Source organism: Pygocentrus nattereri, chromosome 11, assembly GCF_015220715.1.
Source record: "Pygocentrus nattereri isolate fPygNat1 chromosome 11, fPygNat1.pri, whole genome shotgun sequence".
NCBI lineage: Eukaryota > Metazoa > Chordata > Actinopteri > Characiformes > Serrasalmidae > Pygocentrus > Pygocentrus nattereri.
In genome coordinates, this window is record NC_051221.1 from 37986937 (window position 1) to 38001298 (window position 14362).

General features: G+C 40.3%; 1 protein-coding gene across 3 annotated transcripts in view; it reads right to left on the reverse strand.

The window, feature by feature from the left end:
- uhrf1bp1l (UHRF1 binding protein 1-like) overlaps positions 1 to 14362 on the reverse strand; it is a 53379-nt gene that overhangs the window by 13473 nt on the left and 25544 nt on the right. The window contains exons 7-17 of one of the 3 annotated variants that reach the window (XM_037542694.1): positions 12213 to 12383; positions 11567 to 11747; positions 11042 to 11125; positions 10637 to 10783; positions 9190 to 9299; positions 7995 to 8136; positions 6780 to 6973; positions 4577 to 5904; positions 3241 to 3291; positions 1521 to 1669; positions 1025 to 1179 (exon numbers count right to left, since the gene is read on the reverse strand). In XM_037542694.1, coding sequence (XP_037398591.1) covers positions 1025 to 1179; positions 1521 to 1669; positions 3241 to 3291; positions 4577 to 5904; positions 6780 to 6973; positions 7995 to 8136; positions 9190 to 9299; positions 10637 to 10783; positions 11042 to 11125; positions 11567 to 11747; positions 12213 to 12383 — 2712 coding nt within the window. Of the gene's footprint in view, positions 1 to 1024; positions 1180 to 1520; positions 1670 to 3210; positions 3292 to 4576; positions 5905 to 6779; positions 6974 to 7994; positions 8137 to 9189; positions 9300 to 10636; positions 10784 to 11041; positions 11126 to 11566; positions 11748 to 12212; positions 12384 to 14362 lie in introns of all 3 variants that reach the window. The other 2 variants (XM_037542693.1, XM_037542695.1) reach the window with 2 other exon arrangements.

Sequence of the window (14362 nt, forward strand, 5' to 3'; positions counted from 1 at the left end):
ACACACACACACACACACACACACTTTATACACACACACACACACACACACACACACACATATAAATGTTAAAACTAAAAGGAAGACAGAATAAGAACGCATAAGGCAGAGCAAGAAAAAGAACAGGAGAGAGTTAAAGATGGCTTGACCCATCTATAATGTCCATCTACTACTACACATTATTCTTGATTTTTTATTTTAACTGTTATGATGGATTGTGTTTCTTCATTACATTTCTTTTGCATGTTATTTTATATACTTCATTCTATGTAAACCTTGATGTACAATCTAATTGTTGCTGTTCCAAACGGTAAATTTGCAAAGAAGGGAAAACATTCTTAACTTTAAATGGATGTAAATGGAACAATATTTTTTTCCAAAGTAATTCTGAAGCACATCTATTGCTTCATCATGAAATTTTAACACATGGCAAGGGACAGCTGGCAATTTCAAATTCTGTAAAAAGCAAAAACAACAAAAAAAAAAAAAAAAAAAAAAAAACTTTAAAAACAGACAAAAACCCTGCAATATCCCAGAGGAGCATTTATTTTTACTTACTGCATTAAAGAGTCCATACCTTGGAATTTGAATTGGTTTTTTAAAATAACATTATTTGATGTAGTACATAAACACTGTTAAATCTTCAAAACACACCGGCCACTACCCAGTTCACACAGTTCATATACAAAAATTAAGCTGCAAGAACAGGCTGTTCCAAATTCACTGTTTTTGTAATATCATAAGAACACATATTTGCCTATTCCTTTTGTTCTATTTAGTTTAGCCCAGTCCATTCAGCTTGAAGTTATAAGGAGGATTTCATCCCACACTGCTTTATTAGTAAGGTAAAATACAGGGCAGCCAATTAGAACAGAGCTTATTTACATATACGTATGTTTTAAAAGACAATAATAAAAGCAACCTGTTTAATGTTAAGGGATAAAGAGAGTTTAGAAAACTGGCTCTTTAAAATTCAGTGAAAAGACTTTTGGGGGAATGGAAGAAAAGAAACAGATGGAAGTACCAGGTCTTTGGTGGGCTCATCGATGCTCTGTGAGGTGGCACTGACTGCATCTGGAGACTGGGCATCATCTCCATCCTGCACCAGCACCTCAGTGGCTCGCTCTGGAGCCGTCGGCTCACTCAGAGGGGCTTTAAAGCCAGAGATGGATATGTCGTCTACAACCACACAAACACACACACCCCTCATTGTTAACTACAGCTATAAGAAGTAAAGAGAGCATATTCACACTGGCAAAAAGGTAGATCAAATATGTAGCAGTGCACTCCAGCCAGTGGTGTACGGTGGTTGTTGTTTTTTTTTTCTTCTTCTTTTTATGATGACAAAAACCACAAAGTCTTTTTGCAAAGAAAGATGCTCTTTCAGTTCATTATACAATCCTGCCATCTAGTGGCCATGACATTGTGTACAAACTCCGGCATGAGCACCAGGATTAATGGTGATTGAGAGAAAGTGACAAAGAAAATCATAGAAAGAGAAGGGGGGGGGGGGTTGGTACCTCTCTCCATCAGGCTGTATGAGTCACAGTCCTCCAGTGAATAGCTGTCTATGGAGATGTTATCCAGAGACTGGAGAGAGGGACTCTTCTTCATATTCTTGTAGGACACTGAGAAACTGGATTGAGACCGGTCCCGCATCAGACGCCCGCTGAAACACAGACGACAGAAAACACTGAGTGAGTGTGTACGAGTCCAAACCGCCCTTTAATTATAATGTGACAAAATTGACTTTTTTAATATATATACTTTAAACAATGCAGCGTATAGTACGGATGTAAATGATTAACCAAGCTGTGGTTAACTGACTAAAACAAATGTTCGACCAATGCAGTCTGTTAAGAAAACCATTAATTTCATTTCCTATAAAGAACAGCTCTTATCAGAAAAGGCAGGTGGATACTTCAAGATGAACACCGTTCAATTGTGCATGAGGCACCTGGTTCCACTAAACCGGTATATTGAAAAATGAACTGTAACTATAAATTTTGATGTCCAGGGCTACTTTTTAAGGGGATGATGGCCTCAGATGATGGCAAGGCACTGTAACTGCTTTGAGAAAAAGCCAACAGTGGACAGTTTTGCATAATTACTGAGGAGCCCTGAGCCAAAGCTCACCTTTGTCATAACAATTACTTTTCACTTGGTCTAGTAATAGGTGTTAAATAGAAAATTAAAACCCAGAACACTGAGTAGCCCATCATTATATATTGCAGTCATTTCATCAGCTTGTTCATTTTTGGTCACTGTTGATTGAAAATAAGTTGCATGGAACAAATTAAAATGTAGCATTTTCTGAAAGTTTTAGTGCAGAATTGTATGTATTGACTGAGTTTGGGAAAAAAAAACAAAAAAAACACAACAACAACAACAACAACATGCCTTAACATTTACATAAGCCAAATTTCATGATTTTTTATTTTTCTTAGTATGTTAAATTCAGCAAATAAACAGTAGATGTGTTTAATGTGCTCTCTGTCGGGAATGTTTTAATATCTATTATTACTTAGAAAGTCAATAAAATGTGTCGCTTGACGGGGGCATGCCAACTTTTGCGGAAGACTGTTATAGTTGTAATAATTAATTAATAATTTAAACAAAACAGGGTTCTTAAGTTGGGTACGTTTAACACAGTTTCAGGCTGTTTGCTTCAGATTCACGCTTGGGGCTGGCCCTATCAATACCATGTTCTACAATCTACAAAACAAACTAGCTGGACTAATGAAGAATTAAGTTGCTCATTAGTAATCTGTAATATTTTGGTTACATAACTGATATTTTGATAGGCTGTGTCCTTTATTTTAGATATTTTATATTGCCAGTTAACAATTAATCACAGACTAATGATCCATTGTCAGCCAAAAAAAGCTGATATTGATTAGGTCTAGGGTTAGGATCAGGGTTACGCTGTTACAGTATCAAGTGTCAAATGAAGTCCTTACAAGTATAGTAAAGCAGTGCAAAGTGTTTGTGTTTGCAATGAGCAAATCACTGTCCTTAGTAGCTACAGCACAGAGTCAGCCAGCAGGTGCGCACATGATTCTGTACTAAACACCAGTGACAGGTAGCAGCTACTATGAAACAAGCACAATTACAGCATGACAAGTCAGCAGATGTCAAATCAGCACATATAGGCACAAGCACAGGCACAGAAACAGAAATGGCTACAGAGACCTACAGGGCATGTCTTACATGCTGGATATGGAATATAAGGAGGTAGACCTGGTGTGTGTGGAGGTCAAGAGGTCAGAGACCACTGACAAACTGCCTTTCCTTTAGAAACAGAGAACGAAACACACACACAGACACAGCTGAGTAACAGGCAAAGCAGCAATGAAGAGGAGTGAAGTGAACCACAGTGGTGTTCTCTCAAAAAGAGGACCTTCAAGCATTACAAAACGCTTCTTATATTTCCCCTTTTCTTATATTTCATTTTGTTTCACGAAGTCTGCTTATGTTTGCTTGGTTGTATGTGCCAGAATAAATAAACCAACCCCAACAACCAATCAGGCCAAATTAAACAGGCTGTTTTAACAGGCTGTTGATATTAAGACTGATAAATGTAAATGACCTCTGTTCTGATTGGCTGTCTTATACTGTTCCTCATTCAAAAAAAAAAAAAAAAAAAAAAAAATTTAGGGCTGAAACAAACCTTACATCCAAACTCCAAAACAAAATTTTCAAGGATATCTGAACAAACAAACTTCAGTCATTCTTTAAGATCTTTGGGAATGCTGCGGTGATTTGCAAAAGTCTGGGCACCCTGATCAAATTTTTTTGCTGTTTTGTTGATTTTCACAGTTAACACATCCTCTACAGAGAACACTCTATACTTCGTAATGCAGTTATTGTTAAATTGTTAATATTAATATACGGGGGGATTTCCTGTGCAAAAGTGATGGCATGTTTTATATTTTTACACAGTTACAGTTATACACACACACACACACACACACACACACACACACACACACACACACACACTTTCTAAGCTGCTTATCCTTCTGGGTCGTGGGGGAGCTGGACCCTATCCCAGCAGTCACTGGGTGGAAGGCATGATGCACCCTGGGACAGGTTGCCCATCCATCGCAGGGCACACAGACACACACACACACACACACACACACACACACACATATATATTCACATACACACTCACAGACATGCACCTAGGGGCAATGGAATATCCAATTGGCCTGACTGCATGTTTTGGACTGTGGGAGGAAATCAGAGCCACACATATACAGTTCAATATAATAACTGATATATTTAAGTGCGTTATCTATAAATGATGTGTTAACTTATTTTCACTTAGAAAATCAATGAAACATGCAATTTGATCTGAGGTGCTCTGATTTTCGCATACACCAATATCTGCTTCTTGACAGCTAGAAGCAGCACAATGTTTAATTATCTAACGCACATTATTCACTCCAATAACTCTGCTACACACTTTCTACAGAAACAACACTCCTCATCACTTTAGTGTAAATTAATGCAGTATGCTGAAGCAAGTAATATTCATAGGTCATATTCATGATGCATGATGTCATTTTACCTGGATATAGACTGAGGTAGTCTGGCTCCCTGACTCTTGTCATTCCAGTCCTTGGAGAGTGGGTCACTCTGTGGGTCTGCCACCACAGTCCTGCCCAGCAAAGCCTCACTCTGCTGGACTTTAGGTTCTGCTTTGGACCCTTCAGCCTCTTGAGACTCCTCTCCTCCATCTTTTTTCTCCTCTGAGCCTGACCTCTCCTCGGTGTATCCTTTCCTTTCAGATGAGGAAGGGATGGAGGACGGGAGGAGAGGTGGAACGTTCTGGCTTTGTGTTTCTGCGCCTACACACAGGAGCTGGTCCACAGGACATGTGGGCTTAGCCTTGACTGTGTCAACCGGGCCCTCTCCTGCTTCGCTGTTGCTAGCTTCCAGAGTGGCTCTGCTCCCCGAGAGTTCAGAGTCCAGTGGGTTTGCCACAGGCTTCAGCAGCAGGGAAACCTCTGCACTTCGCATGAGGAGGCCAACACTGGTGCTGAAGGGTCGGCCAGTGCTCTCCTTCAGCTTGGAGCCATGCTGCTCCAGGTCCTGCTGCAGGGTGCGCTGGAGTGACTTTACAGTTTGCTGCAGGCGCAGCAGGAACACATACTGGTTGTGGCTCACCTGAGCACTTAGTGGCTTCTGCACATACACCAGCACCTGCAGATCAGCCTCTTCATCTTCTGAGGAAGAGAATGTAGAAGATAAGGAAAAGGAGGAAGGGTTGGGACAACTCAGGCCATCAAGAGAATGGGGTTTGCGGAGGCCATTGCTGTAAGAATTGTTCGAGGATGCCTCGGCACTGTAATACTCCTTCAGCAGCTTCTTCCTTTGCAGCCGACTGGCCATCTCACTGGCTGACTCGCTGCGGGGCAGAGCGGCAGCTTTGAGTCTGCGTTGGTGCTGGGCATGGTAGGCTGGCCTGCACACCCACAGGGTGAGGGGGAAGGAGTCCACACACGGAGTGGGACGGCCACGGCCCTCATAGTCCACCCAGAACTGGGAGAAGTGCAGCGACCACAGGTCGGTGGCCGAGGGGGTCTTGAGGGCATGGGTGGAGAGTGAGGGTGGAGCCAGGCCGCGGTACACATCATGCACGCGAGTGTCCTGTTCATGAGCGTGCCTCTGGAAGACTGGGTGCAGCACAGGAAAGGAGCCAGCGCTGCGGGGGAAGGACGAGGAAGAGGATGTGAAGAAGGCTTGCTCCCGGAAGGCCTGTAGCAGAGCCTCCAGGTCAGAGCGGGAGCAGCCGGAAGAGTGGCGAGTGTTGGTGGCCACCATTTCAGATGTCTGCACTGATACGGAGCGAGGCATATCTGGCTGGAGCTGCTCCTGGTTGGCAGGGATCACCAACTGCACATACACATACACAAGGAGAATGAGCATAAGAATAATACCTGCGTCATATTGTACCATAATTTTAAATACATTTGTACATCCAGTAGGTGGCACTGTGTATTTATAGTGTAATAATGTATAGTGTAATAATATATAATTAAAAGTGTAAATGCTGACAGCACAAATTAACTGAAAATCAGTCATCAGTGAGGCATGCAGCCTACCAAAATAGCACTGGGATAAAAATCTTAAATATGCAATTATAGTGATGATTCAACAAATCCATCATGCCTCCATGGTATACGCATCATAAATTTTACACTGAGCTTATTCATATAGTCCAATACTTGCTCCCACACGATTTCTAAAGCATATTTCCTCCTTTAGCTTCAATGTCCATGTTGTAAGCTATGTAGTTTGCTGCACACAAGGTGAAATGACACAGATGTCAGGCATTAATTCAGCTAATATAGCATTAATTAATTTTACTATACATGATACATCTACAGGCCTGTACTGATCAAATTTACTGTAGTTTTGGCATCCAAATACTAAATAGGAAAAAAGAATACCAGTGTAAACAATGAACACTCAGGTATTCAAATTACTCATGATGACCCTACCGACTATTACATTTTATATTGTCAATTAAACTGGAAAAACATCCATGGCTTTTAGTATATTCTGATGCTGTAATGAAAGAGAAGATTTTATACACGTGTCTGTCCGAACGTGCTTCCACAATGGTCAGCAACACTGTGCAAGACAAATTTCCTTTCTGGGTCAATAATGTAAATACAGTTCTATTCAATATCAGAAATAAATACATCAGAATTTCTATATCACACTGGATCACAGAGTTTTGGCAGTACGGTAGTAGCCATTTTCACCTTTAGCATGAGGCCGTCCACCCGGACATCCACATGCTCATCGGGTTTCTGTGAGTCATTGAGCTTGTAGAGCTCCATGAATTGCTCCAGGCTATTGCGCAGGTCCAGAGCGAACAGATTGAGCCACACCAGACTGCGTGCATCCACCACCAGCTGCAGGGCATTCAGCTGGACATACAGGTTAGGGCACGGGACTGCAACACACACACACACACACACACACACTCAGATGGGAGGCCGATCTAATTTTTTTTGCAAAGGGGGAAAGAGATAGGTCTAAATCTTCTAGCACCAATGGTGTGGACTGCTGAAAATGGCTGGTCACAATGACAGAAAGGCCATTTGGCTGATTAGACTTCTTTCATGAGTGAGTCTTTCAGTGATTTCTCTTTGCAATCACCAATGCTGGCCACAGTGCTTTACTACTCTTTTTTTTGTTCATTAGTAGCACATTTGGTCTGCTCCAGCTGTGGCCATCAGTGAAGCAGTCGGCTGAGTACAATATCAACTTCACCCACTGTTTCAGCATTAGGGACAAATTTTCCTGCGGTTAGGTTTTACACTGCATCATTACGTGCGTGCTGTAATTCACCGCAGTCGCTGGAGTCTACAGAAAACCACTGGATCAATGTACAAGTGACATGTCTGCGGTTAACCCAAAGTAAAGTCAAATGCTAAAATGCATCTCAAGAGATAAGAACTGCTAAAAAGAACATTTTAGATCAAACAAGCCACACTCACTGTTTGCGGTCCTTTTTTTTTTTTTGAGAGCTCCCTACAGCTTGGAGCTTAGACTTTTGCCATTAAAAAAAAAAACAAAAAAACCTACATGCATCAAATTAACTAAAAGCACTGATTCCGGTACTTTACCACAACACAATCAGTTCTCACTAGCCCGGAGGGATAAAATGATCACAATCCGTATTGCAACATTATTAGTGATAATAAATGCCAATGAATTAGGGTTTTAAATTACAAAAGGGTATTACATTTTCAATAAACTTTTAGAAAATTTTCTAGAGACAATGCTTGCAGCCCATCATGCAGCTCGGATGAGCACAAAGCCAGCATGAACTGCACACCCTCTAAGAGGAATCATGGTTCAGAAGTGGTACAGGAAAATGCGAAACGGGGGATAAAATGACAACAGTAATGATTCAAATCACTTCTTTGGTTAGATTTTAATTTGAGAATTAATTGAGGGTACGTTCTTACTGGGGTAGTCCTTGCCATCAGGGAAGTAATACTCAGTGAATTCAGCATGGATGGCAGGCATCTCCTGGGGGAGGTACAAGCTCTTTTTATTACAGGAGATCATAGCTTTAGGACTGGAGCGCCGCTGGTCAGCTGTTGATACCTAAAATACACCAAAAACAAAGAGGTGGAGTCAGAACCTGCCTGTGGACACACAGCATGCATTCACACAATCACAAATGGGCATGTTTGTGCAATAGCAGGCACACCACTGTGTGAGTGTAACAGTAAATAAAACCATTGGGAGGGGGGCTGATGTCATCACGGGTAAGGTGTGTTTTAGGCACAGTGTGAAGCAATACCTTTTGTAAAATCACTGATGTAGAACAATGTAACGCAGTGCCTGTGCCTTTGCAACATAAAATGACAAAATACATGCATTTTGAATATTTAAGATCAAATGAATACTAATCGCAATTAACAACTCTTCCACCTGGAAATTTGTTTATGGACAAGGTCTTTCAGTCGCCAGTCTTTTTTGATTCATTTTTATTGTTTTGCTCATTTAAAAATGGAAACATCATAATTAAGCATTCTTTATTGCAAAAAACATCACCCAACACCCAGCTTTTTACTCATTAAATTACCACTGCAATGGAAATATAATAATGATAATTGATGCATTGTGTTAACATCAAGCTAACAGTGCCATGCTCTGGTTTCCCACTCCAGGTTTAATGCTGCTTATGACCATATATTCCTAAAACACAGATATTTGAAGTATGTACAACATTTAAGTAATATTTTTACAGTAAAGCATTCATTAAATGCTGTAATTCAAAGCCCAACAGTAGTGAGTTTAAACAAAACTGTGTTCTTACTTCATCTTTCAACATACTCAGTGGTCCATGCACAATGCACAATAGTTTTTTTTACTAATCTTCTGCATTAATACAGACTTCAACTGTTGTGAGGCAGTCAAAGATGCATGCATACCACAGCTCGGCTCAGATTTAAGACTCAGAATGGTCCATTTTAAAATGACTCTTTAAAAAGTTAACGAAACTTTGAAATACTTAGTACTTAACTGAAAACTAACAGTGACAATGATTCTCTTGAAAGTTCAAAAGATGACACCGCATCCTCAAACTTTTAATAAGCGGTGCAGATTCCAGAACATGCGTCTGAGTGTGTGTGCGCATGCATCCATACTCACCTGGTAAATACTGAAGTCCGCCATTCGCAGTACTATTGAGCTGGACATGAGCTGGGTCCTTGGTGTGGGTGGTGGGGAGAAAGAACTACTAGAGCTGGTGGAGATTTTCCCTGTAAGAAAACACACACACACACACACACACACACACACACACACACACACAGATATTCAGGCATCACACACACTGCTGGGGCATCTGCACAAAGCTGTTTGTGTGGCACCTCAAACGCACACCAGAGCGGTACCTGGCTCCAGGCACCAGCAGCAGTTGGCAGCGTGTGGGAGCGGAGCCCACGCCTCAGCTCCAGAGTCCAGCTGCCTAACTACTACTCCAGCACTCAGCTCCTCTAAGGGCACACACTGAGGGACTGTGGACACACAACCCGTTACCAGCGGCCAAACACAGCCCGTAAACTAACACAGGTGCTACTGGAAAGACACAGCAGTTATATGAGCACTGAAAGGAAACACCAGCTAAAAAATGAACTCCACTTTACAGTTTTAGCATGTTAATTATTATGAAGCAGCATAATGAGAGATAACAAGGCAGAGGCATAATGTGCTCTCAGTAAATCAGCACTGTGAAGCAGCCAAAGGTATGCTTTTACTCCCACTCAGTGCTCTCCAGCCAAACAGTCTCAGCTGAACTTGCATATGGAATTTTGAGTGACTCAATGTGCACAGCATTCATAGCAAAAGTACACATGCAAGCTTTTTTCCCCCCGTTTATAAACAATACGAATACAAACCAAGGCATTAAAAACAAGATCCTGAATACACTATAAACTATTTTATTAGATTGTAGCAGAAATAGAGGGATTTTTTTTTTATCATCAGGTAGGCGCTGTGCAATGTATTGCTAAACTAGCTGTGAACATCAAAACATTAACAACTGTGTTTCATCCACTCTGAAAGGCCTATTTTTCTGTTTGTTGTTGATGTGAAAGAGGTTTCTTTGAACCGTAACAATGTGGATTTAACGCTTTATTTTTCCATACGCCTCGTTTACATTTCATTAAGCTTTTTGTTGTCAATGTCAGAACAAAAATTTGTCTCCAAAAGAGTAACTTCATAGGGGAAAGAAAAAAATCCTAGTAACTTTTCATGCAAGTTAGTCTAAAACTATTTTATTGCATATAACTTTGAACCATTTTTATTGATCCTGTTGCCATGGTCAGGTCTTATACAATCTAAAGAGCATATGGCCTTTTTAAAACATGTAAAAATAATATAAATAAATAAATAAAAAATAGAGAAAGGTGTCTGTTTCCCAAAAGCGACATGCGTCTTACAAAAGTGCCTAACCAAGGCGCCAACCTAACACCTAAACCGAAGAGGGAAGACGTCAGGCACCTGAAATTCATTCAAGAGGTCTTGTAAAATAATAAGCTGGGCTGCAAGGAGCAACGGCTAATGAGAAGAGGTGTTACCACATAATAGTTCTCACCGTGCTGAGGGGAGCCTTGTGACTGGCCACTGACAGCGTTTTTAAGCATGTCCACATTAGACCTGAACTCTTCCAGCAGAGAGCGAGCCCAGCCTTCACGAGCTTTAGTGGCATCACTGTAGTGCATCCAGTGCAGACAACCCTCACCTGAGAGAGAGAGAGAGAGAGAGCGAGAGAGAAAGAGAAAGAAAGAAAGCGAGCAAGAGGATAAATATCAGATTATACCATTAGCCTGGAAGTAGACCAAAAAAAAAAAAAAATCCTGATTTGAGGTCCAAAGGATTCACTCATGCTTGTGTGTTCAAGACATCTGAATAACAGATGAGCGCGCACACACAAGCATGCAGATCTCAGACATGAGTTCCTTTGTGTACATGTGGTAGTTGTATGTGCACAAGTTTATACCTGCTCTATGGAAGGGGTAGTAATCTACGGTGATGGAACTAAAAGAAAGCTGCATGGCTCCACCTTCAATTCTCTTATTGATCTCTGAAAGAGAGCATGATAGAGGGAGAGGATGAGAAAAGGAGAGAGACAGAGAAACAATGAGTGAGGAAGAGAGACAACACGGCAAACAAGCACAATCACAAATCAACAAGCATTGCTCTGAAATGTTACTTTTAATGTAAAAAAAATTATTATACCAAAAGTAATAATAATAGTTTATGATTAGACATTCTGAATTGTTCTTTCAGGTGTTGACACAGCAACCTTCATTTATGTCTGGAACCCTGCCTTTTTTTGTTTTTGTTTTTTCACCCGACAGTTCCATCACGTATTTGGTGTTCCACAGATATTCCCCAAACTGTATGGTAGAACTTTTATACCTGAGATAGTACACGGAGTATAATAAGAGCTCTGAGGCCTTTATCATGAGTTGTGAAGGCGCTCAGACAAATAAACACAATAAAACACTAGACCAAGGACAACCTCTGTCCTTGGCATGGATGTCGTCGCAGATGTGCAGGTCAAGGTGTGTGATCTGCAGGTGGTGGGAGGTCTCGCACACGTTGTAAGAGTTGAAGAGTCGAGCCATAGAGGCACTTTGGTCTTGTGTGGCTGAGGCCTGCTGTGTGTGTACCTGCTGTGCAGAGGGGGGCGCTGGCGCTGCCTATAAAACACAGATGAAGTGAGGTGAGCAAGGTTCCTTTCTACAAATCAATGACAATTTACTCCAAGCTGCAGAAATTTTCCATTACCATTAAAACAGGACAAAAAAAAAAAAAAAAAAAACACTTCCTTTTATAACCAACAGGGGGGGGCAAGCATAGCACAGACAGAGTTTAAAAGGTCATGTCTACTGCTGTAAGTGCGAAAGTGTGTGTGTTTGTGCGTGTGCCATATGGCAAGACGATGGCAATGAGCTCATGGGATCACTACACAAAAACACAATTCACACACACACAGCAGAGAGAGACAGTGACTAAGAGATTAACAAATTCTGGCACTAACACGGTTGGGCGCGGGACAGGCATCCAACAAAAAAAGCCCATTAGCCAGCAGACCAGCAGTTTATCACTGAATAGTGTGCCTGTGAAGGAAAGGAGGTCAGTCTTTACAAATACAAAACACACACCTGAGAGGATTCGGGAGCCATGCTCTTTCTCTGCAGGGCTGATTTCTCCATGGCCTCGCTCAGAGACTTGGCATACTGCACCATGGCTTTGAGCTGAGAGTCCGTCAGCACCCACAGCAGGTCATCCAGGATCAGGATCAGCTTAGAAGCCACTACATTACAATCTTTCATCTGACACAAACAACAGAAAACACTGCTTTAGCTTTTGCAGTGGCTCATATGTGGAACACATTTTAAGTTCATCTTAGTTTTCAAATCTTTTAAAGATTTAAAGTAGTTACTATACTATTCTATATAGCGGCTATTTTATTCTAGTCAGTATAGTAACACACACACACACACACACACACACACACACACACACACACTCTATTTGTATATGTATATAATTACATACTATAGTTAGCTCGTTCTTTGCCTTTGACTCAAATATCATAACGTCTTTTTTCCTATGGACCCTGTGCTATTTCCAGAGGTGGACGAAGTACACAAATCATGTACTTGAGTTAAAGTAGGGACACCCAAGGTAAAATATTACTCCAGTAAAAGTAGGAGTCCTTACTCGAGACCTCAACTTGAATAAAAGTACAAAAGTATTTGCCTTCAAATGTACTTAAGTATAAAGTAAAAGTACTAAAAGAGTAATTATGACTAATGTCCTGTTATCATTTTTATAACAAGACTGACTTCGTGAACTCATTTTAGTTGAAAGTCCTCCAGTGTCTCTCTTGGTAAACCAGTCTTTTAATAGAACGTCATTAATTAGTGACGCTGACGTCTATTAAAATGATCATAAGCACAAAACACTGAAGGTAAACAGTTTCCATCAGGGAGAACCGAGTAGCTCTAAAAGTTTTTACAAGCGGTTCAAAGATTTATTTGTAACTTAGTTACAAATTGAATAAAAACTTCAACACAGGTTCATAAATACGTTTTCTTTTACTATATTGATCTGTAGGCCTCTGTTCATAAACATAAACCAGCCCAAACTCATTTACTATAAAATGAAAGTGTTTGTATGAATTCAGTAAAAAAGAAACGCGCCAGTCACGACTGCATATGTGGACATATTTCTATATTGTGCTCTATTTACACAAAGTTAGGTTAGTTCATCATTTAGGTGACGTATGTGCTCCCAAAGTTTTACGCTGCTGCGCTGATGTTGAACCGTGTGCTGCACTGGGTCGGTATGACCAACAGGTCAAAACCAGCTCAGAACAAAGTGACCGCTGTGCCCTGATTGGTGCTCTGGCTTTGCGCCTCTTTTGTTTTGACATGTTACGTTTTTTACACACAGAAACCAAAAGGAACGACAGATTTCTCAAAATGTAGGAGGAAAAGGTCAGATATTAGACTCTGAAATGTAGTGGAGTGAAAGTAAAAAGTCGCCCAGAATGGAAAAACCTAAGTAAAGTACAGATACAAGAAAAAAACTACTTAAGTACAGTAATGAATTACATTTACTTAGTTACTGTCCACCACTGGCTATTTCCTAGGTATTCCTGAACATATTCACAACAAAAACTTTCACCAAAACATTGAGACCGTATGATAATTTTTAAGGTTAAGCACTGATTTTCAGACTTTTTAACACATTTACTATATGATCTAACTGCCCACCATGTGACCATGAGGGACAGAAATGCAGTCTCACTTCCTGCTCTAAAATACAGGGGTGTGGCTAAAGTAAGCCTCTGTCTAAGGACTAAAACTGTTTGGTAGTGACACGAAAACATGGGACAGCATCTTTGAATTTTTTTTTAAATTCATGCACATCTTATACTCATGATAAAACAATATTTTAACTTTACTTTCAAGGGTCTTTTTAAAAAACAACATTGAAAAAACACAAAAAACTGTAAAATATGTTGAAATTTAGTTCCAGTAGAAAGTACCCTATTTTATATATGGTTATTTTTTAAATATATTCAGGAATATATATATATATATATATATATATATATATATATATATATATATATATATATATATATATATATAAAAAATGTGTTTTGGCCCACAAGGATTGGATCCTGACACATGGTGTAGCACTAGCCCGTTCACAGCATGACCACAATATTTATACTATTATGACTACTAGCAATAATAATACACAAACTCATGGGTCAACCATGAATATAGAAAACAAA